At 36.4% G+C, this 27,446-nt stretch overlaps 1 protein-coding gene across 4 annotated transcripts; it reads left to right on the top strand.

Moving 5' to 3' along the window:
- Positions 1-1,303: 1,303 nt before the first annotated feature.
- LOC306868445 (lactadherin-like) lies at positions 1,304-26,006 on the top strand. 4 transcript variants are annotated; one of them, XM_079414612.1, is made up of 10 exons: positions 1,304-1,508; positions 9,057-9,182; positions 9,295-9,426; positions 19,135-19,248; positions 19,460-19,641; positions 19,745-19,900; positions 20,352-20,496; positions 21,579-21,763; positions 22,633-22,788; positions 24,224-26,006. In XM_079414612.1, the coding sequence occupies exons 1-10, from the start codon at positions 1,427-1,429 to the stop codon at positions 24,365-24,367; spliced, it is 1,422 nt and encodes a 473-aa protein (XP_079270738.1). In that variant the 5' UTR covers positions 1,304-1,426; the 3' UTR covers positions 24,368-26,006. The 4 variants fall into 4 exon arrangements, with proteins under 4 accessions (XP_079270738.1, XP_079270735.1, XP_079270736.1 ...); XM_079414609.1 differs by having other exon boundaries at positions 1,314-1,508; positions 19,745-19,933; positions 21,561-21,763; positions 24,224-25,999; XM_079414610.1 differs by having other exon boundaries at positions 1,358-1,508; positions 19,745-19,933.
- The last annotated feature ends 1,440 nt before the right edge of the window (positions 26,007-27,446 follow it).

Below are 27,446 nucleotides of genomic sequence, written 5' to 3'. Positions count from 1 at the left end.
GATTTGATCCCCCTTATAAATGATTGTATTATTTCCCGTAAGTGCCATAAATGAAACTTAGTTAGTCACTCTAAGTGACGATAAATAAGATGGATATTTTGTGAGACAACCAGGATCTTAAACGTCTGATGTTTAAAATCCAGCTCCATGATTTCCCCACAGCCGACATCCATTATGTTATTAGAGATTAGTGGCTCCGCTGGAGGAAAATCAACCTCACTTTATATTCAATCAAATCAAGTGGGACTGGCTAAAGTGTCTGTAGAGGAGCATTTAGACACGAGCTCTTAAGGGCCCCAGCAACAGAGCCAAGAGAGACATTAATAAGCTATTTTTCATTATGCATAAAATGGAATCTAGTGGTGCATGAACAATTGGTCTTCTCCTAAAATGTTTTGACTTTGTGAAGTCCTTTCAAGTTTGGGGTTAACTAATAGCTATAATAGCCTACCATTTTTCTTTCAATCTTTAAAATTTACTGGATCCTCCAGTTTACATTGTCCAGCAGCTTTGCATTTTGCTGCATATACACAAAAGCACAAGATACTACAAAAAAAAAAAAAAACATGATCACCAGTTGATCATCACCCACACTTTGCATCGACCCGCATTATGCATCTAAGCTAGAGCAATCCACCCACTATCTTGACCTTACAAAGTTCAGTTATGCTTTTGCAAGAATGCAGCATTTGTTTCTTACAACAATCTGCTTTATCTCGCTTTCCATTAGGCCTACTGACTACTGTTATGAAAAAAACATTATCTTCAAAATCTTTAAATGAACACTTCCAACATCTACAGAAGCCTTAATGATGCATTCAGAAAAATCAGCTCCTTAGAGATTCTGAAGATTCCATCATACTTTATTCACCACAGTGGATCAGAAAAACAGCCTCATTCACTTTCATTATATAAAAAAGATATAGGCCTAGTAAGAGAACGGTGACTAATAGGCTACTGTTAAACACAGAAAGTTCCTATAAGGTTCTTATTTGTTCCAGTTTGGTTTTGAGAACCGCAAAAATAAGGTTTTGGCAATGCTCTCTGTTGGTGTTTTTTTAGCTAGGTATTTGTATTTCACAGAAGAAAGAAAGTTAAGCAGGTTTGAAACGACATAAGCATAAGTAAACACAGCTAAATCCCTGAAACCACCAAATGTTTTCTCATTTTGTAAACCGAGCTGTTTTGTTTACTGTATCAAGTCAATCATGCAGCGCACCGTTATTCGCACTAATGACTACCCTAGGGGCGGGGGTCATGGGCGGGGCCATATTTTAAAAACAGGATGTCATTGGCTGAGAGCAGCGCTACACGTGGGAGCGCACATATTGTCCCTCTCTCGCCTCTAATCTTGTCTGTAGTCATAACGGCGAACGGATTCACACCGAACGACTCCTGAGACCGACGAGAAGTTCACCGAAGAACCATGAGAACTTTCTCAAGCTTGTTTGTTAGTTTGCCACTTTTTGCGGCGTGTCTTCTTGCTGTTTCAGTCTCCACTGCGAGCGGTAAGTGTTTTTGTTTTCGTCTGTGCGTTGAGAAACAGCATGGCAAACTACATTAATAAACAAAGCAAGTTAAAGTCTACGGTCCTTATTAGTTTGATGTTAAATGTCAAGACACTAAACAGCTTCTTTTCTTAATACTTTTTTGTGTGTGTGTAATATAGCCTGTGTTTTTACTTTCATAAATTTAGCCTAATGAATGAATGACGTTTAGTGTCCATCCTCACACTATCGTCTTGTAAACAAGTCTTGGCGGCTTCACTTTATGAATAGTCCCTGTGGTCATCTAGTTGATGTCTCTCTTAGACCAAAACGTATATTATTCGTGTCTGTACTTTCGTTTAATGCCTTGGGCTCTCTGCTTTGTCCTTTTGTTGTCTATACAAAACATAATGTCCTGATTTCAATCCATTACCAGTGACCTGAAGGCTTGGGCAGACTTTTATAGCTGCATGGTCAGATGTGGAAGACCATTTGAGCACCTATTACATTCCTTTGCTACTCATATTAAGATTTTTTTGACAGCATATCTAAATTAATTTCCTTAATATACCCTGAACAAACAAAGAGAGATATGACATTTTTTGTACTCCAAGTGTTGTTGCTTTTTAATGTCTAGATTTCAGTATTCACTATTTAATTGGCCCTATTAATTATTTTAGCCTCCCCGGATGTTGTTACTTGTTTAAGAACACACTTCCCCATCTGCCGTTGAGCCTCAGGTCATGATCTGGCTCCAGTCTGTAGGTGTGGCTCAAGTGACCAAATCACTGAGTCACTTCCAGTGAATGTGGCCACTTTAAAATGTAGCGGAACCCAACGAGGCCAGGACACTTCCTGCCACTAATGACCAGTGCAGCAGGACAGGTTTGCGCAAACTTTTGGAAAATTTGTCCTCTTTCCTGCAGTTTCATTACTGTAATATTGACTGCTTTTTGATTGGTTTGTGGTTGTGTTCCAGAGAGTTTTCCATGTTAAAGCATTTTCCGTGAAGTTTTCAAATGGTACAGTTGTCACCTTGATCTTTTTCATCACTCTGTGATGTTAAACAAATAGTTAATCAAGAAAAGAGAATTTTGCACATTATTTATTCCATGATTTTCCAACACCTGTGTGATTTCTTTCTTCCATGGAGCTCAAAAGCAGATATTTAGTAGCTGCTCATTTTCTGTTCATTGAAAGTGAATGGTGACCATGCAGGACAAAGAGCACCATAAAATGGGTCTGTATGACTTTTGCAATATATATTCTTTAAGCTTTAAGTAAGGAAAAGCTTGTCAAACTTGGTGCCATCCATCATTAGTACTAACATCTGAAGAACCTTTCTGTTTCACAAAAGGTGCTTTATGGCAAAAGAAGGTTCTTTAGATTATAAAAAGGTAAGAAAGAGATGGTTCTTTAAAGAACCTTTGACTGAATGGTTCTTCTATGGCATTACTGTGAAGAACCTTTTGAAGCACCTTTATTTTTAAGAGTGTAGTAGCAGTTCACAGGGCATGGAATTTGAATGCATATTAAAATAATGAGATCTGAGATCTACAAAGAAGATTGTCTTTAAATAATGACTTGGATATCAGTCTGTTCCTCACACAAATCTATATTATGGCCTCAAAAGACTTGGTATATAGTCGTATGGACTATTTTTTGATGGCTTTAGGTGAATTTTGGAGCTTGACAGCTGCTGATCACCATTCATTGTGTTTGAAAGAGAACAGCGTCAACATTCTGCCTAAAATCTCCTTTTGCGTTTGACGGAAGAAAGAAATCATACACGTCTGGAACAATATGAGGATGATTAAATGATGACAAACTTTTCTTTTTTGAGTGAACTATCCCTTTAAAAGTTGAGAATTGTTTGTCTCGCTTATCGGATTGAGAAGGTAAACCGCTTTGGATAGAAGCTGCACTCTCAAGTTGATCTAAGATCAGCACTCATCCATCAAAATCTAGCAAAAACTGCTTTAAATCAGCAAATGCAGACTTTTATCAACACAACACAGGCATCTCAGGTCAGCTGACTGAGAGTACGCTAATTATAGCGACTACACAGCCTCCCGCTTTTCACTCGCTCTCTTTTGCAAGAATGTGTTTGCGAGCCATTCAAAAGCTGTCGCGTGGCCCATGCCATCTGGCGGCAGGGTCTTCCCCTCCGGGGATGGGCTCATTTGTACTGACTCCACTCTTAATAGCAGTCCAATGAGACTGCTTCTCCTGTGATTAATTTTCAATAAGCCCTAATCAATGTTTCATTCATAGGCAGAGCAACATGGCATTTCTCATTTCGCTCCATCTTGGTCTCATGCTCCATTTTCCAATCTGCTGTATTGAATTTTTAAAATCGCATATTCCAACACTTGTCAGAAAGCTTGTTACCAGTTTTAGAACAAATACACTGCACTGGAGTTATGTCCATTTTGAATCTGTGTAAAAGCATACCAAAATATTATGCTTTGCATTATAGCATTTCCAAGTAAGATTAATTATAAGCCTATTTGCGTTGCCTTAGAGAATGGCTTTTTTCTCTGTACGTCAGAGCGTATTTTTAGTCTTTGTGGGTTATTTTTAAGAGCAGATGGCTGTGGTGTTTTCGAGAAATGTCTTTAGTTTACAGAAATCTCACCTGAAGATGCAAGGTCACTGACCGTTTACTAAAACAAAGCAGTTTATTGGTCAAAGAACAGTACGTTTCTTATGTGCGCACCATATCTTTATGGATAATTTGCTTGGTCATTAAGAGGTGCAAGCCACACGGCTCAGTGCATTGAGCTGTTCTGGGAGTTTTAACGTGGGATTCAGTGACGCAGGAATGTGAGGTTTGGAACACCGAGTTCCCCAGTGCTGTATGAAGTCATCTTAAATGATGTGCGAATGACCGCAAAGCTGAGAAAACACACTGTACATTAACACACACCTACACACATGCATATTCACACCAGCATAATGTGGAGTAACACATCCTGGACACCTTTCGCATAAAGTGTGAAGCCATAAGCCTTAAAGTAAGTTCCATGGTAGTATTAAAAGGTAAACTAAAACTTTAGGAGTCTAAATATATACAGAGGTTGTAACAGAAATCAGTCCCTAGACACAGATCACCTATTTTTAACAACTTAAAAGGTTCTGTTACATTACTTGGATGTTTTATACATATTTTATCAGTGCCAAGTCTTAAGGCCTTTCCACACTGAGTGTGATGCGAAAAGGCGAGGCGAATCACCCACGATTCTGCACAATAGTGTATGTATCTTGTGTGGTTTACATCGTCCGCTGCTCAATATACAGCATTAAATTGAGATAAATAACTTGTTTCTTAATCAGAAACACAAAATATCCATAATGCTTACAAGAATACATCCGAAATAATTAGAGGTACAATTAAAGAGTCATGGAATTTTTTTTCTTAATTCTTTTTTCTTAAATTGTTAATTTTAAGCCCAGTTATAATTAGTGCTGTCAAACGATTAATCGCGTCCAAAATAAAAGTTTTTGTTTACATAATGTATGAGTGTGAAGAAAAATGTTATGTTTATAAATTAAATATATTTATATATAATATAAAATAATATAAATGTATAATGAATGCATTTATATATACATAATAAACAAACACAGTACACATACATATATTATGTAAATCTTTTAATCACGATTAATCATTTGACAGCACTACTTATAATGTTGGAGATTGGCGAAGAGTCAAAATGAGCTCTTTTGTGCTGCTGTGTCTTGTAGGCACATTTTTATTATTACAACATAGTATATATATTATTATGTATTATTTAATATTAATTTTCACTTTTATAACATTTAGATTACCCGTGCCATCATCTAACCCTCAAATAATCTTTAAAACTACTGCCAATAATAATGTAATAACACTGTTTAATGTGCAAATCTCAAAACCAATTTCATAATTTTTTTCATACTGTAAATTTTAAGGTTGTGTTATAACCTTAAATTTGTAAGGTTTATAAAAAATACTGTAAATTTAATATTGTCCGTACATAGGTTATCAGCAATAATATGAAAATAAATATTGGCAGCATATCTTCAATAAATCTTTTTTGTGGGAAGGATGTTTTTTTGAGTTGTTTTAAAAAAAAAAAAATCAAGGAAATTTTGAATACCCATACATGACCATTTTAAGACTTTACAATGTCACTAAACTACCATTATCCAACCTATAAATGTCTTTAGCCTACATTGAGTGCACTGCATACTTAGTACAGTTGCATTTCCTATCTTTTCTTGAATCCCCTATAATCAAACTGGGATTCGGTGTGTAGGTGTGTTGCGTTTGCGTGCTCTCACATGCACATGTGCAGTGTTTTGGTTGTCCTCCAGTCTGTTGTTTTTGTTTTGCACCTGTTCTTAATATGACAGTCAAGGGTTCTTTTGTTGGCCAAGTGTGCGTGATCCGCTCAGCAGATTGTAGCTGAATGACTCCTCATGCCGATGACTCATTTCTAAAGCCCTTCCCTACTTTTTAAACGTTATTAGTTATGTCGTTATTATTGTACTCATAAGATTGCAGATCAGGTCATGCTTCTTTTTGAAATGACTCAAGTGATGTCCCAGATATATGAAATGAAGGAGCGAGTGGTTTTATGGTTTTGAGCTCTTCTGTTATTTTCAGCTTCAAACTGTTCATTTTGGTTCTTTAAGTTAAAAAATGTAGTATTTTTCTGGCAAAGCAACCATAATAGTAGCACATCAAATGTGTTTATTATTGGACTGCTTACTTTAAAATTTAAAGCTGAAGTTTGTCATTTTTGTGCCGCTAGTATCACCAAACTCAATTGCAAAAATATTGTAACAGGCCAGCCTTTGGTTCCACTGGTGTTATTTCAAAATTCTTATTTTTAGGTGTTTCCCTTTAAGGCTGCACATTTTTAATATGAGTGCAGTCACAGTAAGAGTGTTTTGACCATACTGGGATTGGGTCAATTGCACCTTGGTTATTACTCATTTTGTGAGTTGGCTCAGCACTGCCGCTTGTTTTTTCAGGGTCACAGTTGCCTGGCCAAACTTCATTTCTGCTTTCTTTGTCCCTGTTTGCGTGCCTCATTTGTGAGAGAGCAGTGAACACTCCCACAGTTGCCTGCCTTTACACGTTTAACTCCGAGAAAGACCATGTGACATGCTATAGTGCCTAAAGCCATCTATCCAAAAGCCTGTGGGAATAATCTGCTCTCACTCCCTTTTCAGACGTTTTGCTGATCAAAAGACCAGCTCAGCTGATGAGACGCTGATCAAATGTTTCACTTCATCAAACAGCTTTACGTTCAGCTGATGTGTTCAGTTCTGTCTAATGGCCTTCCAGAACGTATTAGGCCAACATTAAGTTCTCTGACAGTTGAACTAGGTTTAGTAGAGGTAGTAAGTGTTAGGTGATACATCATGATCCCTGACATTAATTATTATCCACCCTGTTTAGTTTACATGCATGTAATCTCAGGCATAATTAAGCAATAGTTTACCTCAAACATTCCTCAACCTGTATTTGTTTTCTTCCCAAAAGGACTTTTTAAACTGACAAATTAAAGGACATTTACAACCGTTAAAATTCATGTTTTAAAATGTAGTTAAATATAACAATAAAAAAAAACATTTTTGACATAAATACACATTTAAAACAATGTAATAAACAATGTAATTCATATTTAGAATTTAGTTAAAGCAATAAATTAATACATTTAAAATATATATTCTTTTAAATGCAATGCTTTTTCTTTTAAATTTTCCATAAAATGTATTTATTTGTTTGGAGCTTGATTTAAATTTCAGTTTCATTGTGTGGAAAAGAGCAGCTTGAACATTCTGCAAAATGTTTTATTTTGCACACAAGAAAGAAAATCACATGGGTTTGGAATGACATGAGGGTGAGTAAATGATGGCACAATTTTCATTTTTGGTAATTTATCCAGTTAGATACAAAATGTCAGCCCATGTCAGGACTTCAAAAAAAGACATTCCATGCAGAAGGACAGCAACACTTTCTGTTCAGAATTCCATTTCTTTGGAAACAAAAGCAGAATTGTGACTAGAAATGAGTTGTGTTCAAAGTTATTAAGCCACAATGAATTACTTTCAGTTCTCAACTTCTTGTCAATTTTGTCAGAACTGTTCAGCAAGAATCCTTCATGCTGTCCATAGACGGTTTCTGTTCCCCATGGAGTTTTCGGTGCTTATCTGTGATGGATGGGTTGATCTGAGTTGCTAAACATTTTGCACCTGGCTTGTTATATTAAAAGCAATTCCAAGGGAATTTTTTATTTTTTTTCCCAAGAACTAAAATTAGTTTCCTTGAAGATTGAAAGGAATTGTGTTTTCAGCCTTCTGGTATAGCGTGAAAAGGAGGATGCATTCCATTCCAAAGATAAACATTGCAATCGTTTGGATAAGAAGACTTCTGTTTATGTAGGCCAGGGCTTTATCGTTATCCCAGAAGCTTCAGCCCTGAGCATGAAGGCTGTTGCCTTTTGTCACAATTAGAGGAGATTGCTCACCAAATTATGTCTTGGTGCGAAACAAGTTCACACAGTTGAAACCTGCAGTGGAGCTGCTTGAAACATGGGCTAATTATCATTTCGAATGCTGCTCACCTCGAATAAACTCTGCTGAGTATCTCCGTTGTGGTATTTTGGATTGGCGCCAGGGGAGGACACAACGATGCGCAGGAAGTCTCTCACAGAGGTGTCATTTACACAGAGTTGTGGGAAGCCAGCACAGATTGTGGAAAGTTGTAACTCTGCAAATTCAAGGCCTATATGTGTCAGGCTAAAATGAATAGTTAAAGATAGTAACAGCTCCAAAAACTGAAGTTGAATGTTGTTGTTTTTTGGTGTCCATTTCAGCATATACATAAAAATGTAAGCGGTGCAATTTTCTTTAGCCTAATGCAGCAAAAAATGAAAATTCTGCCATTTTTGTTTTGCTTTTTATTTATTTATTTTATTATCATAGGAGGTTCTTTACTCAGTTTATTAAACATTACATTTAATTTATTATTTTTATTCTGCTAAATTTCTATTTGCATTTCCATACTTTTTTCCTCAGTCCATTGCTGTCCCACGTAAACATTCCTGACCCTCACAAACAATTTTTATATAGACCACACACAGGACTGCAAAGAAACTTCTAGAAATGTCTGTAATGCTGTGGCCTCGTCAGCAATTTGGGTCGTGTTCACTTTGTCCAACCCTAATAAAAACATGACCAAACAGTGAACCCATTGTCTTTTTCACTTCCCTTTTTAAAAGAAACATAATTCTAAACCATCAGAAGCGTCCCATCGGAAAATACTGCTGATGGCAGTGAATTTAACCCAAATGAGCATTATTCATGAAACACAAGATGAATAATTTCTCTGTAATCCTTTATAAATTCATGTTGTATGGATTTGAATGACTATATATATATATATATATATATATATATATATATATATATAAAAAGTAATTCTGTATATGTTTAATGAATAAGGGTTTTATTGAAAGTTATGTCAATAATGGATGAAATATCAAATCCACTATCTTTGTCTTTTCTCAGCTGACATCTGTGAAGTAAATGTGTGCTTGAATGGAGGAACCTGTGTGACTGAAGCAGGAAAAGATCCCTTTAAATGTATTTGTGCTGAAGGATTCACTGGACCCACCTGCAACGAGACCGATTTTGGTAACAGCCTTATCCGTTATTTATGTAGATATATGTGAACATATATGTGCAAAGGTTACTTGTATGCATTTCAGCTAAGGCTTATCATTTCTCCCATGACCTTTGTTTTCAGGGCCCTGCAACCCTAACCCTTGTAAAAATGATGGCTTCTGTGAAATCGTCGCCAACTCCCGAAGAGGAGATGTCTTCAGTGAATATGTCTGCAAGTGTTCAATAGGCTTTGATGGAATCCACTGCCAGAACAGTGAGTCGCTTTTATCCGGCCAAACATATAAGTGCTTATCAGGAGACACCATTGAGAATTATGAAAAACTCAACTGCTGTAAAATCAAATTTACATTAGGATGGAGATCACATCTGAATCCAATTGGTAATTAATTCTCACAGAACAGAACCAGGCAAATTGTAGCTATAAACTGCCTAAATAATCTGGATTCAGTCAGATTTACTGAATAGAAGTGCTGTTGAAAATGTGTTCAGATTAGTGAAAGCAGTTTTCTGTTGGTCAACATGACTAATTTGCATTAGCAACTTCAATGTTGCATGCTGGTTGACACATTTTAAGTTTTATTTAGCTTTTATATTTCTTATGAACTTTGTCTGGCTCCCATGCAAGGACAAATTAGATACTGTATTGCAGAAAGTTTTTATTAGAAGAGAGAAAAAATAGATTGTTTTAAATTTTTTTTGCACAGCAAGGCTAATATATCACATGCAGCTGTTCTCTTCAGAAATGCATGACTAATTATTTCACCAAGTACTATGGTCTACGTCAATTCCAGGAGCTCTCCGGATGTAATGAGGGCAGATGGTCAAATCTCTGCTATCTTAACAGATGCAACCGCTCTAGTCTCTGCTGTCGTCTGCTGTTGCCTGAGGGGCGAGCAGGCCTCCGCACAAACCCTGACAACAAACAGCCAAGCCATGACTCCATGGCCCCTCACATAGTACCACAATTTAGATAAATTACATTAGCATGATGCTAAAATGCTCCATTCATCCATGACATGCATCCACAACAATTTAATTCCATAACTGGACATATTCAGTGCAGAATACATGGTGTTGAACTTGATTTTTGGAAGCAGTATTTAATAATAGGAGAGGCAGGGTTTAAAAACAAGGGCTTAGTGAAATTTATCAAGAAAGACGATTCTTTGGAATAATTTGCACTGATGAAACACTCGCAATATGATCTAAATCATGTATTAAAGTGATAGTTCACTCACTTCACCGTCATGTCTTTCAAAACCTGTATGACTTTTTTTTTTTTTTGGAACACAAAATTATACAATAAGCACAATGTTCATGTTGCTGTTTCCCATACAAATGCAATTTACTAGGATTGACAAACTCCAAAAAGTAAATAAAAAAAATAAAAAAATCATAACTTAATTGACAAATGGATTTGGCCAATTTGAAATTTAAATACAATTTAAAATTTGCCTTAAAAAATGCATTATTTTTATTTAAATGAATAAAAACCTGTTACCATCATTCTTCAAAATATCTTTTTTTTTTGTCTTCCACAAAAGAAATACATTTATACAGGTTTAGAGCAACATGAGGGTGAGTAAATGACAGATTTTTATTTTTATTTTTTTTGCGTGAACCTTTCCTTTAAGAAAGTAAATGGGGATACATTTGCTTGATTATTATTCTCTCATTTTCATTTGCAACCCTATTGTATTTATTATTTTGAGGAGTTCTTTTTTTATTTCACAGATTTGACAAAGTAAATTTGTTCTTTCACAGGCAAGGCATTAATCTGCAAGAAGAGAAAAAAAAGCCAGAAATCCCTCCATAATTTAATGCTGCTTTTCCATGCTATACATTTAAGACAGGATTGATTGTTTAGTTCACCACAGAGGCTCTGATTACGGTGGACATTATGGCTTTGGTGCCAGCTTTCCTGTGCTTGATAGCAGGATTATGATATTTTGACTGCGTTTAGTTAAGCATGCGGGCTCATCTTCAGTGTGGCTGGGAATGTTGCTAGATTAGAACGGCAATGACGTTAAATTGACTGATTAGAAGCTTCTTAATCCCTCAGGGAGATGTCTAAATCATGCTCGGATGATGGCAAAGATTGTGCAGTACGCAAACTGCGTAGTTTGTGCCAAACATAGTGGCAGCACAAATTAAAATATGACTATAGCGTAGCACACCCACGCTGTCGCACACTAGCCCTGTTGCTGGGGTAAAATGCAAGTGGAGGCGGCAAAGTAAATGAAGTCCGCACATATCCTCGGCTCTCAGCTGTCAGAAATGTTTCACTGACAGCATGAAATTGGTCTGAAAGCCCCGCAAGAGGCCGTGAAATCTGTGTCAAAAGCTTTTACGCAGTGGAGCACTGGTCACATTAGCTGAGCTGATTGAAATAGAAACCTGCTGGAGGGTTTAAATGCAGAATCAGAGCCTCTCTTGTGTGTCTGCAAGCAAGTTGAAGAGTTAACGAAGTGCTTGACTCCTGCATCTAAAACTAGCTAGCTAAATTGGTGCTACCCTTTTGCCACTACGGTGTAATTTTCTTATTTTCCAGTGAATAAGATCTAGTTTTCGCACTCGAATTTCTCACCTCTAATTGCTGTATTCTTCTCAACTTGTGTTTATTTTCCTTTTTTCTCACTAATCCTTCTCAGCATAGCAGTCAAGGGATTTTAATGGCTTGTTAGGGCTTAAGCACAAAGCATTTCTCAAACTGGTCCACAGCAGTGTGGTATTTATATACTATTATGGTATTTATTCATATTTTAAATTAGCTTTTATTTTTATATTTTCAGTTTTCATTTTAGTTTGTTTAAATTATGTATTTAAATTTAATTAATGATTTGGTTATATTATATTTGGGTTTTTATACATATTTTTATTTACTGTTTTAGTAATTACATTATTTCAGTTGCCAAGGCACCATTTCTAATTGTCTTTTTTTTTTTTAAGTTTAAATATTTATATTTATTTTAAGGTTTTTAATTAATGAAAACTATATAAATAGTTATAATTTTAGTTAACCGTAACATGTTCCATTGATCATGGCTGATAAAAATAAAATAAAATAACAAAAAGGACTAACATTGGATTTGACTAAATTATCATCTTATTAATGTTTTTGTTGTGTCATTTCCTTGACTGTACTAACATGTCAATGTTCAGATCAACTTCTTAGTTAGAGACATTATTTCGCAAAATGTCCAAATTGCACCTTATTTTGGTCAAGATTTGCCCACTTAGACAGGAAGGGACAGTATGACGAACATAGAAAGCAATCAAATAACACTTAGTTTTGTTTTTACCTGTTTAGTGACAAGCGAGTAACGATTAGATTATACGACAATAGGCTGATATGAAAAAATACATATGGTGCAGCCATCTTCACAAACAGATAAAAAGACAAAAGAAAGTGTAATATGTATATAGACTCTTTTGACCCAGTCTTGTCTTGTGTGTAGCTGCTGTATTTCAAGACAATATAGAATCAGCAAGTCGTAAAAGCTTTCTTTTGTTCCTTCCCAGCATGCTTCAGTTTTTTTTCTCTTGGATGCCCCAATTTCACTGTCACATGTGGAAGTGAAGACCTTCTGACCTTGCATTTTATTGATTTGGATGATGTTGCAACTGACATAATATTGCATTTCACATTATGTAGCTAGATATTGACGTTCTCAGAGTAATACAATGCACTACTGTGTTGAATTGCTTCTCAGTGGGCAGCATTGATCCGCTACATTAGGAATAACCGCTAGCATTTTACAGTATTATTCTGAGTTGCCATGCTTGAAATGGGAAGTTGAAATGCCCTTGTGAAAAAGAAGTGTGCTTTAATGTATTGAATGTGGATTTGTAGTGTAATTTTAAAAGCATGTTTTTTTTTTTAAACTGTACTTTCAGATAAAATGATATTAATGAAATAAAAGCCCATTTAAATGGACTTAAAGAGAGTAGCTACTTTCATGACTGTTTCTTTACACACTAAAGTACACTTCTAAAAAGTGCACTTTGTAATACTTTCTAAAGTTTTAAGTCATTGTTTTAATCTTTTGATGTGCTTTTGAAGAAATGTATGCATTTCTGTTGAAAGTACTTGATTATAATATAACTGCAGTGTCTTATTATATTAAATTTAAAGTTCGTATATTTTAAATACTAAATTGCAACTTAAGCCCCCGGTTTCACAGACCAGGCTTAAGCTAGTCCCAGTCTAAAATGCTTGTTTGAGCTGTCTCAACTTGAAAATATTTTGCTCTGACTTATCTTAAAATATATCAGTGCCAAATGCCAAGGCATTTTTATAAAAGCTACTTAAATATCTTAATTTAACTAAGGCCTAGTTCTGGCTTAAGCTAAGTCCCATCTGTGAAACCGGGCCAAGGTGTCTCAAATCTTAATGCTAGTATTTGGTTCAGTGCTAAACCCCATCTATAGCCTCCTATAGTTCAACTGGCTAAATATTAAAAGCCATTCAACTATATAAAACTCCTTAGAAAAGTAGCTAATTAGCATGTTAGCAGTTAAACACATTGTAGAGTTCATAATGATGTTGTCAGCATTTAGGTAGTTGACATTTTAAATGCTTTTGGAAAGCTGGTCTTTGTTCAAGATTTTTTTCAAGTTTTTATTTACTTTTTTACTTGGTTTTACTTTCTCTTTTTACACATCTCACATCGGCACTGATCACCTATAACAAAGAAACACTTTTGGACATTGGGAACCGCTACACTAACCTGTTCCAGGACACTTTAGCCACGAATCCAGCATGGCCTCTGGAGATTCTTCGGAACGCGGAGATAAACAATAACCCCCCGAGGCGAAGGATCAAGAAACACCACGGGAAACGCGCTGGGATTTGAGATAGACTCAGGAAAAGGGCTCACAGTCCTCCTCTTCCGAGCATTCTGCTTGCAAATGTCCAATCCTTGGATAATAAAATGGACGATCTTAGAGCCAGGATTAGTTTCCAACGGGACATAAGGGACTGTAACATCCTTTGTTTGTCCGAAACTTGGCTTTCGTCCTTGATCCCGGACACTGCTGTAATGCCGAGTGATAACTTCTCTGTTTTTCGGACGGACAGAACAGCAGAGGCCGGTAAATCCAGGGGCGGAGGAGTGTGTTTCATGATTAACAAGAAATGGTGTGATCCCAGGAATATCTCCATTCTGTCGCGTTCTTGCTCACCTCATCTGGAACATCTTTCCATTATTTGCTGCCCATTTTATCTGCCCCGGGAGTTTTCATCGATTATAGTTACTGCTGTGTACTTTCCACCACAGGCAGACACCGGCTTGGCTTTGTCTAAGCTTCACGATGTGCTCAGCGGCTACATTAACAAATATCCTGACGCTGCCTTTATCATCGCGGGAGACTTTAACAAAGCCAACCTCAGGCAGGTCATGCCGAACTTTCAACATGTATACTGTCCAGCTAGAGGACCAAACACACTGGATCATTGCTACACTCAGTTCAAGAATGCCTACAAAGCCCGCTCACTACCGGCTTTTGGCAAATCGGACCATGCCGCCATTTTCCTCACACCAGGAATATAAACAAAGGCTCGTTCAGGATCCTCCGGTGCAGAGAGTAGTGACGCGCTGGTCCTCCCACTCAGAAGCTATGCTCTTGATGACGTCGACTGGGACATGTTCCAGGTGAGTTCTTCTGACGTCAGCGAGTTCACTGATGTAGCATTAAGCTTTGTAAACACGCTAACCGAGCAAGCTACAGAAACAATAACGATAAGGACATTCTCCAATCAGAAACCGTGGGTGGACAGAACAATTGCCGCTTACAATGAGGCTCTTCTGACTGGGAATATGAGCGAGTACAAAGCATCGTGCTATGCTCTCCGACGTGCAGTAAGAGCTGCCAAACACAGATACAGAGAGAGAATTGAGTCTCATTTCCAGCTCAATGACTCTCGACGGATGTGGCAGGGACTGAGGACCACCTGTGCCTTCGGAAACAAATCCACCACGGAGGTGAGAGCAGATCCGTTGCTGGCCGACGAGTTAAACATCTTCTACGGCCGCTTCGATTGCAACGGCGGCAGCGCGTCAGGAAGCAGCAGGCAGAGCAGCGATGATCCTGTTATCACCGTGTCGGAGGATGAGGTTCGGAGGGCGCTAAAGAAAGTGAACGTCAGGAAAGCAGCCGGACCTGATGGGATAACCGGCCGTGTTCTGAGGTCCTGCGCCGATCAGCTCGCTGGTTTGTTCACTTCTATTTTTAATTGAGTCCCTTGCTACCTCCGTGGTTCCCACCTCATTCAAAAAAATCTGTCATAATCCCTGTGCCTAAGAACAATAAACCCTCTTGCCTGAATGACTATCGCCCAGTTGCCCTCACTTCTATAGTCATGAAGGTTTTTGAGAGACTTGTAAAGCGCCACATTTGCTCCTCCATACCTGATACTTTGGACCCTCTTCAGTTTGCCTATCGCCCAAACAGATCTACGGACGATGCCATCTCTCACGTCCTCCACTCTTCCCTCACACACTTGGACAGCAACAATGGGAATTATGTAAGGCTGCTATTCATTGACTATAGCTCAGCTTTCAACACTATAGTCCCCATCAAGCTGGCTTCTAAACTCACAGACCTCGGCCGAAATTCCTCGCTCTGTGACTGGATTCAAGACTTCCTCACCGGCAGACCTCAAGTGGTGAAAGTTGGCCAGTTCACCTCAAACTCCATCACCCTGAATGTAGGAGCCCCACAGGGCTGTGTCCCGAGTCCCCTGCTCTACTCTCTCTACACGCATGACTGCGTGTCCTCTCACAGCTCCACATCTATTATCAAATTCGCTGATGATACTGTGGTTCTGGGCCTCATCTCCAACAATGATGAGTCCGCATACTTGGATGAGGTAGAGAGACTCACATCATGGTGCCAGGACAACTGTCTCTCTCTGAACGTGAGCAAAACTAAAGAGCTGATCATGGACTTTAGGAAGAGACAGCAGCAGCCCTACACTCCTCTTATGATCAGTGGGACCCCTGTGGAGAGGGTGAGCAGCTTCAAGTACCTCGGTGTGAACATCTCCGAGAACTTGACTTGGACTACACACATCCAAACACAGGTTAAGAAAGCCAGGCAAAGACTGTACCATCTGCGACAGCTGAAGAAATTCAGGGTCTCACCAGCAATCCTGAAAACTTTCTATTCAGGGACTATAGTGTATTGACTCAGTGCATCTCAGTGTGGTATGGAAACAGCTCCAATCAGGACTGCAAAGCTCTACAGAGAGTTGTGCGCTTAGCTGAGCGCATCTCAGGGTCTGCTCTCCCCTCTCTGCAGGGCATCTACCTCAAACGCTGCAAAAATAGAGCTGTCAAAATCATCAAGGACTCAAATCACCCTGGTAACCGTCTATTCACTCTGCTTCCATCTGGTAAGATCTTCCGTAGTCTGATGGCAAAAACTGAGAGACTTAGAAGGAGCTTCTTCCCCCAGGTCATCAGGCTGCTAAACTCTGTCATAACATCACTTGACCCCATGTAAATATCAATATAGCTATAAGCTATTCATAATTTTTCTACCTCATATTGCTGCTTTAAATACCCTGTACAACGTTTTTGCACATTCTTTTGCACATTCCTGTTATATTACTATTTATGTCAACAACATAATGACCTGCACATTTATATTTATATATTTTTTTATCTTTTATTTTATTTTATTTCATTCTTTTATTTTTTTCTACTTTTCTTTTCTTAATATTTGTATTCTATATAATTGCACTGTCCTTGGAGCGGACCTGACTTACATTTCACTGCTGGTTATACTCTGTATAATTGTGTATGTGACGAATAAAAAAAAATCTTGAATCTTGAACCAGACTTCTAAAAGATGCTTATTAGCTTTAGTGTTATGCTAAACGCATTGTAGAGTGGTTAATGTTAGCATTAGCAGTTAGCATTTGGGAGGTTGACATTAAATGCTTTTGGATATCTGACTCCTAATAATGTTAATTAGTTTGTTAGTGGTTTAACCCATTGTATAGTTTTAACATTAGCAGTTAGCATCTGGGTAGTTGACATACTTTCGGGAACTATTTAGTACGGTGGCCCAGTAGTTCACAACACAACAAAATCGCCACAACACAGGACCAATTTAATTAATAATTTAATTTAATTAAATATTGATGCGGCTTGTTTCCATTTGCGTTGTGGACATTTTGTTGTATTGTGCACTTACATGGCCACCGGAATTTAGTGATGTTCTGTGGTAAAACCAAACAAATCAATGTACTAATCTTTATCTTATTAATATAGAGGATACATGGGTTATGCAAAAAAATGCAGCTTGAAGCTCCAGTTCCTCCAGCAGTCATTTTAGGTCAGTCCAGCACAAAGTGACCGCTCATAACACTAATAGAGAAGTATTGCTCGCTGACCTCTGGAGGTTTGGAAGTGTTTCAGTATGTCTGAGCACTGCGTTGGCACTGGACCACTGTGACCGGTCACACCCAGTCACGCTCCATCTGCACACACCAGATAATCCCACTGATTTCCTTCAGCTTTGCTGGAATGTTCCATTGCAGAGTGACTTTCTGTCTTTTTTCTCTCCATTTAATGCCCAACCCCCATAACATGTATTGCCCTTCAGGCACATGAGGGTCATTATACACCCTTGCTCTGCATCATGTTGACCTTTTAATGATTCTGACACACTTGCGTTTGAAGCATGTTGGTGATCTGTTGCTCATAAGTGGATTAGAAACTTCAGCAGGTCTGCTTCAGGCTTCTACATCCTCTTAATGAATGACTGTAAAGATCCAGTCGTGCAGAGATTATGCTGTGTCATATGTGGGTTCCCTTTATGTGCCCTTAATTCTGGGTCGCCATCGTAACCATTGTAAATTGAAAACCTTATGACAAGTATTTCTGGCCTTAATTTTATACCCACATCCTGGACAACATTATTGTAGTTAACTGAGTGATACATCTCTAACTCGATGAGCAAACATTTCTCGGAACAGCAATTTTCCAAGACTGCTAACATGAAGAAAAAAACATGATCAGTTGTTTGCGTAGCTGTCAAAACCAAATGATACAGCTGGGATTGTATGAAATCAGTGCACATGTAGTTCATACTGAGTAGTGAGTCGTCACTATAGGAATACATACTTTACAGTAAAAATTAAATACTGTATTTGGACAAATGAATACCATTTAAAACAAAATGTTTTAATTTTATATATATATATATATATAAAAACTTGCAAGTTTTTTACCACCTCACCTGCATGTTTTCTTGTTGCTTTTTTGAGATTTTATTTGACTTTTATATGCCGTAATATTGACAATAAGAGAACACTTTAGTGCCTGCATTAAAATTTGTAATGACATTGTATTACATATGTTATTACATTTATGCATTACAAAATGTTATTGATGTTTAATATTTTATCATTTAAAATCTGAACATTTAAAAAACATCTTTCAAATGAATGCCACTTGGTTTAATTGTTATACAATTTAGTGATATTCATATGAGAGATGTTTAGAGTTTTTGTGCTTTAATAAAGATATTTGTATTTAATACATGTAAATAAAATGTAGAAATATTTATTTATTTAATAAAGAGTTCTATTTGGAGATGTTTCGAAACAGAACTAAAAAAACTATTCAAGCAATAAGAATGTGTTTATGTCTATTATGGCCGATGCATAAATAAATTTAGGTGACTTTAAAGGATATTTCATGTTACAAACTTCATTTGGAAACCATTTTGCTGAATAAATATATATATATATATTAGATAATTTTATCTTTTGAAGCAAAGAATTTGATCTTTTATATTTTATCTTCAAGTACCTCAGACCATTGTAGAAGTTGCATGTTGCCACCTAGAGGTCACAAAGAATTTTTGACAACCGCTTTATTTTTGACAACGGTTTTGCTTGTCCAGACCAGTTTTGATGAGTTTTACAGAAGCCTTATGATTCCCGCAGATGTGAATGACTGTGCCGGCCAGCCCTGTCAGAATGGAGGCACCTGTCGAGATCTTGATGGCGATTTCACCTGTAAATGTCCCTCACCCTATGTGGGAAAGCACTGCAATCTGCGTAAGTAGGACACTGCCAGTACACACATGCCCACAAACTGTTTTTCACTTTTTCCCCTCCACATATTTCGCTTTCCATTTGGTGACTTCATTCAGCACACAATGGCTACGTCTTTCCTGTGAATGCGGCCATCACACTGTTTATCCATCTGTCTGTCGCACAGTAAGCCTGAGTACTTGAATATATGCTAAAGTCTGGCTCTGGTTCCCAGGATGCATCTCTCTGCTGGGAATGGAAGGAGGAGGCATCGCCGAGTCTCAGATTTCTGCCTCTTCTGTGTACTACGGTATTCTGGGACTGCAGCGCTGGGGGCCCGAATTGGCCCGACTGAATAACAAGGGACTCGTTAATGCTTGGACCTCTGCGACACACGACAAGAACCCCTGGATCGAGGTAAACAAGTCTGTTCGGTTTACTGGTTAAATACATATTTGGAGTTCAAATATTATTTGTGTTGACGCAGAAATGACTCTTTTAATGACTTATTTAATAATAGATCAACCTGCAGAGGAAGATGCGTCTCACTGGCATCATTACCCAGGGTGCCAGTCGCATGGGCACAGCCGAGTTCATCAAAGTCTTCAATGTGGCGTCCAGTTTGGATGGGAGAACCTTCACCATGTACAGACCTGAGGGCCAGAGCAAAGATGTGGTGATGATTCACTCATTTTTCTCTTTATTTAAGGTTGTTGTTTTTTTTTGTTTTTTTTGTTTTTTTGTGACTGTTTTAGTTTGTTTAACTGTGAGCAGTTTTGGTCAGATGAAGTTGTTAAAAAATTTATATAAATAATTTTCTCTTAAATATTATAAAAGAGTTTCTGATTATTTCACTGTTTGTTTGGATCATCATAATTTTAAAAGTAGTAGTAATTTGTGTTTTTAGAATAGGATTTTCATGGTTTAAGATTAAAATTTTGGGTCTGGGACAAGGACATAATGGCAAATAAATATATATATATATATATATATATATATATATATATATATATATATATACACATATATATACATATTATTTATTTATATTTGTCAAATGTTTCATAACTTGTTATTGTATAAAAAAAATTAAATAACTAATGAATGTATACATTTCTGTTCTCCAGATCTTTGTTGGTAATATGGACAACGATGGGACAAAGACTAATTTGTTTGACCCTCCAATCATAGCTCAGTACATACGAATCATTCCTGTTGTGTGCCGTAAAGCATGTACACTGAGACTGGAGCTGGTGGGCTGTGAACTCAACGGTAAAGTCCCAATGATATTTTTGCATGTTTATACATTCTTAAGAATAGATTTATGGAAGCCAAAAGACAAAACAACTCCACTAGAATATGGTAATACTGCTGTGGATTTATGGAAGAAAAAGTGAGCAAGCAGCATCACAATTTCCTGCTCGTCTTCGTTTGTGGTGAAGTTAAGGACTGCAGCCTGTTTGGGTGAAAGAATAAAGTCATATCTTCCTAAACCGGGACTCTAGCCAGTAATCGTTCTGAGCAGAAACCTCTCAGACATTTGACTTATTTAGCACATTTGACACTTTTGAGCTGCGTATAGTGATGATGAATAATACTGGTTAATTTGTGTGGTATGTGCTTGGTACATTTCGTTCTTGTTTTAAGAAAGATCAAGTCTTTTCTTGATTTATTTGTTTAAAATATATTATATTATATTATTCTCATATCGTAAAAGTAGGGATGCACTGATATATTAGAATATTTTGGCTGATACGATAAACTGATAATTATTTTCATGTTTTGGCCAATAATTTACATTGATAAATAAACATGATTAGTGAATAATTACAATTTATTTTAAAATGATAATATTTATTTATAATATAAAATAAATTTTTAAAAATGTATACAATTTAATAAATTAATAACTGCATAATGAATTATAAAACTAAAATGAATGTATAAATTATGTAATTGGCCAATTTTATATTATATTATGTAAAAAAACATATATATATCATATATATATATATATATATATATATATGTTATATCTTGCATCCCTACATGAAAGTCTAATTTCTAATCATTGAAACGGTGCAGATGTCAATGTTTCATTCACTGTTCCATCTGTGTCTCTCAGGCTGTCTATCACAGCACGCTTCACACACCGCCGGCTCTCGGCCGCATGCACTTCACACACACCCCATCACATACAGCTTCTTGCTGCTCACCTGCATGAAACTTGCTCAGCGCTGATGTGGTTTGTGCCACTTGTGCTGACACGCTTCCCATCCATCTCTCTGCCACTTCCTGTCCCGTCCCCTCCCTCTTTCTGTTGTCTCACTTCACAGTGTATTTGAACACGACAGGTTGCTCCGAGCCGCTAGGTATCAAGTCACGGCTGATCGATGACAGGCAGATGACAGCTTCCAGCACTTTCCGCACCTGGGGGATCGAGTCGTTCACCTGGCACCCGCATTACGCTCGTCTAGACAAGCAGGGCAAGACCAACGCTTGGACAGCAGCTATCAATACCCGCTCCGAGTGGCTGCAGGTTAGATGACAAACTTGTAAGGCTGTGAAGTGAAAGAGGCAATGCAAAGGCAATAATATTGTGGAATATTATTAACATTTATAATAACTCTTTTCTATTTGATTATATTTTAAAATGTAATTTATTTCTTTGATGCAAAGCTGAATTTTCAGCATCATTACTCCAGTTTTCAGTGTCACACGATCCTTCAGAAATCATTCTGATTTGCTAGATTGGTGCACAAGAACATTTCATTTTATTCATATCAGGGTTAAAAACAGTCGTGCTGCTTAATAGTTTTGGGGAAATCATGATACATTTGCAAAAGTTGATACAAAAGTGGCATACTGTATATTTAAAGTAGAAATCCTTTATAAATGTAAAAACATTATAAATGTTTTTACTGTAACTTTTGATCAGTTTAATGTCTGTGATAAATTAATTTCTTTAATTTATTATTATTTTTTTTTACTAACCTCAAACTTTTGAACAAAAGTGTATATATCACTCCAACTTTAAACAAAGTCATTTTTATTAAGCTGGAGTACTGCCTGGATGCTGTCCAAGTTGAGTTTGAGTGTCTTCCTTTTTGTTAACGCCTGGCAGTGTTTGCATCGGAAATGAATTCATTCTTGATCATTGCTTTGGGATCCTAGCACATTTACACATTGGATGACCTTTCAGAGGCTGAACAGAGTCAGATCGCCCTAATTTTCAATCTGCACTGTCTTGAGAGGCTATAAATTACAAACAGCAATCCTCTTACAAGTACGCAATTATCTGGAGGCCAGTAATGAATCTGTCATAACACAGATCATTAGAACTAAATGCTAAATGTTTTTTGATGTAAGACCACTTGCTGAGTTGTTTTTTTTTCTTCCTCCTTTTAGGTGGATCTGCTCAGACCAAAGCGCATCACAGGGATCATCACGCAAGGGGCCAAAGACTTTGGCAACGTGCAGTTTGTGTCCGCCTTTAAAGTGGCTCACAGTGATGACGGCAAGTACTGGACCATACTCAAAGACGACAAGACAAAAACAGATAAGGTTGGTTTTTAACCATGATTTAATTCCTCAATTTAAGTCAACAGAATGGGTTGAAAATCTTCGTTGATTTAATTGACATTTTTGTTTTATGTTTTAGTGGCTGTGATCAGTGTTTGGTTATTAAATAAAACTAAATAAGTAATAGTATAAGATTGAATATAAGTATAAGATGGAAAAACTTACATAACATAATTTTAGTCAAGATAACTCTCGGGATAGATTTATTAGTGTAAATAGGTTTGGTTTTGGTGGAATAGATCTGAAGTTTATTATCCGAGCATTTAGCAGACTTGCTTGCTTTTAGCAAACATGCTGCTGCTAGAGAGAGCAAGATCAACCGTAGCAGCTCTAGACAGGTGGTGCTGGGGAGGAGGTGGGCTAAGATGAGGACCTACATAGCACACAAACATAGTATTAATTGAATAAGTCCTGGTTATATAGGTAAACAGTAACGAGTATGTAAATCCGATTGGCTGGAAACATTGAATCGAATGAACCAATTATAATACAAGTAATTAAATATTGATTAAATATTATGTTTCATACTATGTTTTTGTATGTTTTAGTGCCAGTTTTCAGTGTTGTAAATCTAAACTATTAAAAATTGTTTTTGTTAATTAAAATAAAGCTAAACTCAAATAAAATATAAATATTGAAAGATTTGGGGGAAAAAGGAAATGTAAGAAATAAAATTTAAGAAATGTTGCCTTGATTGAAATAACTGAAATAAAATAAGTTTAATTTGAAGTACTAAAATTACTAAAAGTAAAAATGAATAAATAAAGCTACATAGAAGGAAAAAACTAATAAAAATGTAAAAAGCACTAAATTATTTACAAATGGAAAACTGAAAATATTAAAATGAAAGCTATTTCAAGCCATGAATAAATACTATAATAGCATATAACTACTAAAATTAAACAACTCTATGATGTTTATGTGCTCAGCATTGGTCTACTTTTAGGATCTGTAAAATTCAGTATGTCAATATGGAACTGTGAAGTCTATATCAGTGTGCTGATCAATTCAATATGTCAATAATTATAAAACTTAAAGCGATAGTTCTCGTAAAAATGAAAATTCTGTCAGTTTATTCACCCTCATGTCATTCCAAACCTGTATGACTATCCTTCCTTCTTTGGAACATAAAAGAAGATATTTTGAGGAAATGCAGGGTTTTTAAATGGATAAAAATGTTGAAACATTCCTCAAAACCTCATCTTTTGCATTCCACAGACGAAAGTAAGTCTCTCAGGTTTGGAACGACATGACGATGACAGAATTTTCGTTTAACAGATTCCGAGCTTCCCTCTTATCTTTTCTACTGGCCACAACACTGGCCGCACATCTTGTGTACATGCTGCTTTTTTCCCCCCGATCTGTCTGTCACGTCCTTGTCTCACCCCATCTTTATTTCCTTCTGCTTCACCTGCAGATTTTCCCTGGCAACAGCAACAACAACGTGCACAAAAAGAACGTGTTCGAGCCCCCCTTCTACGCACGATTCGTCCGCATCCTGCCGTGGGTGTGGCATGAACGCATTACCCTGCGAATGGAGCTGCTGGGCTGCGATGAGTAGAACTCCTCCCTCTCCATCTCTCTCTCTCTCTCTCTCTCTCTCTCCTTCTCCTCTTTTATACTTCCCTCCATTCCTTCTTCCCTCAACCACGCCTGCACTGCCTCACTCTTAGCAACAGAGGGCACCATCGTCACACCACCCTGCACAGCTGGGGACACAGCACCACCCTACACACCACCCTGTACAGCAGACAGCAGCAAATGAGCTCAAATCCACAGCGTGACGTGTTTAGCATTAAATATTTTGTACTAACGGTTGTCTGATGCAGTGGCCATTTGAAGATGAAGTCAATGCTAATATATATATTAATGTTAATTTACCCCTAGATGACCATATTAGAAAATAGCTCAAGTTTTTATAACTTTGAGTTGTAACAATTTTATTTCTTTTTCTGTCAAATAAGACTCAAACTCAATTACAATCAATTGGAAAAAAGACTGTACATACCAAATAAGTCGCAATTTATTTATTTACACAGGAATCAGTGTTTTAGGTTGGTTGTAAATGCACTCAAGCTGTTTTATATCTTATCTTATGAAGTAGTTTAAATTAGCAAGTGATGAAGTCACAAAATATGGTTGTGCTTTATGCTAATTTGTATATTATGTAATGAAAGTAGCCATTTAATCAGATGTTTCTTGTATAAAATATTTGATTTAAGTCAATTACAGTTTTTTTTTTTTTTTTTTTTTTTTTAAATAGGCTAATGCATTTTTTACCGCCTCACCAAACCTAAATATAAAATGTGACAGTCAATCATTTATTATTATTTGATCACTTTTGTTTAATTTGAATGGCCGCGGATCTCAGGTGCAGTTCGATCATTTGCAGTGTGCTACTGAATTTTATTTCTTTAATTTTATTCCAGCATAATTCTGTAATAAACCACCTTTTTATGGTACAAAAATACTTAAAAGCCAAAGTGGTCTCATGTTTTTTCTTATGATGTCAGAAAATGTGTAATATTTTTTTTTAATGTGGCCACACTTGCATTATAAGCTTTGACATACCCTGTCACAAGCTTGGTTGCATAATGAGATTCAGGATGGGTGCAAATCTAATTTAGCATAATTTTTACGGTGGCACTGAATCTCTGATATGACCATCCAATCTACATAATGTTTTCAAAATGATGCATTGTGACCCACCCCAACCCATCCACTCGAATAAATTTACAATTTTGGGCTTGTGCAATATGATACGAGTATTAATATGAATTAATATTAATAGAGCTTTAGAAGAAAATATATGGGCAGTATTTCTCTGAGAGATTTTCAGAGAAGAATTGAAGTGGTATTCAAGGTAACAAACACTGAAGAATATTCTAATAATCCAGCATGATTTCTGTATTTAGGCTGCATGCGTTTTGATTTTCTTGGGTATGGATTCTGTACTGATGTTAGCATTTGATTTTTCTCAGAGTTGTTTTCATTGCAGTAAAGACACATTGACATTGTTATTTCTTTTCAGTGTGCTCTTAAACATTTTGTCTTTTGTAATTTTTTTAATGCCTCATACTGTAGCACTCTTCTTGTGTTCAGATTGTTTAGACTAGATGCATTTCCTTAGTATTTCTTGAAATATTTTCCTCATGATTTCAACTGTAGAAACAAATAAAGAATATAATAGATACTTATGGACTATCGAGCATGTTGTGTCTTATGAAACCTCCATAATATGCTATTATTAAAAAAAAAAAAAAATTCATCAACATTCTCAAGTCTTCTATTAACCACAAAAAAGTCACAAATTAAATATAAAATATGAATGTTTTTCATATTAAATAATATTATATTTGATGATAATGATGCATTTATCATAACAGAATTATTATTAATAATGATGATATCAGTAATAATAATAGTATAATGAATATAATATAAAATAATTGAAAAATAGAATTGTATTATTGTATTATGTGTATGTTTATGTATTTATTTGTACCCTAATAATAGTATAAAATAACATAACGAAATATATTTTAAAAATTAATTTAATTATTTTAATATTTTATTTTATATAAGTGTGTATATTGAAATTTTATTATATTATTATTCATGTGTGTATTGATTTATTCTGTACCTTTGCCAAATAGTCCCTAAATACAAACTCCCTTTAGTTCAGATTGACTGGGACACACTAATATACAGGCTCTAGAGGCTCAAAGCAGGAAGGCAGGAGAGAATCAAGTGATAGTCTAAAGAATGGCAGGAAAACAGCAGCACCCGATGGGCAAAGCCAGGAAGGATTCTTTTCTGGAAAAACAAGGCTATTTTGGATGAGGTATTGTGGCAAATATTTTGTCAGGAGCCAACAATCTTTGCTTTCTAATAACATCTCTACAAAGGAAATCTCGCCTTGTTCGCCTCATTGCTTGACTAGTTTATGAGGGGTTGTAAACTGGGTCAACATTTTAAAAATTCACCCTCACTGTCAAAATCATCAGTATAAACAGAAGTATTACTAGAGTTTCACTGCGAGCTTTTTTGATGGAACCTGCCAACAAAAATAAATCAAAAACCCACAAAACTGTGTGGCTGAATTCTATTCATTTACACGCATACAGTCATTCAGAAGATGATGTTTGGAAGCACTTACATATATTGTTCAAGCCCTTTCAGAGCAGTTATTCATAGGGAACACAATCTCAAAGAAACACCCTTTAAAAAATGTAATAAAAATATGCCACGGATTCTACACAGTGAGTGTCATTTGTGTCTCTCACATACTGTATCTGTAAAAAAAACATGTTATATAGATTCACTGCTGTTTGGGATAAGTACCTTTTTTTTTGTTTCTTATTTTAATTTTTTTATTCATGAAGCATGCATTAAATTCAACAAAAGTTAAGTAAAGATTTCGATTTCAGTTAAATGCTGTTATTTTGAACTTTCTATTAATCAAAGAATCCTGAAAGACTCGTATCAGTTTCCAAAATAAAATATTCCATTAAATATTGATGATAAATGTTTCTTGAGCAGCAAATCAGCATATTAACTTATGAATGATCATGTGACACTGAAGCCTGGAGTAATGATGCTTTACCATCACAGGAATAAATTACATTAAAAAAAATTCT

The sequence above is a fragment of the Barbus barbus genome (genome assembly GCF_936440315.1).
Source record: "Barbus barbus genome assembly, chromosome: 50".
Lineage (NCBI taxonomy): Eukaryota > Metazoa > Chordata > Actinopteri > Cypriniformes > Cyprinidae > Barbus > Barbus barbus.
This window is presented reverse-complemented; position numbering and strand designations above follow the sequence as displayed.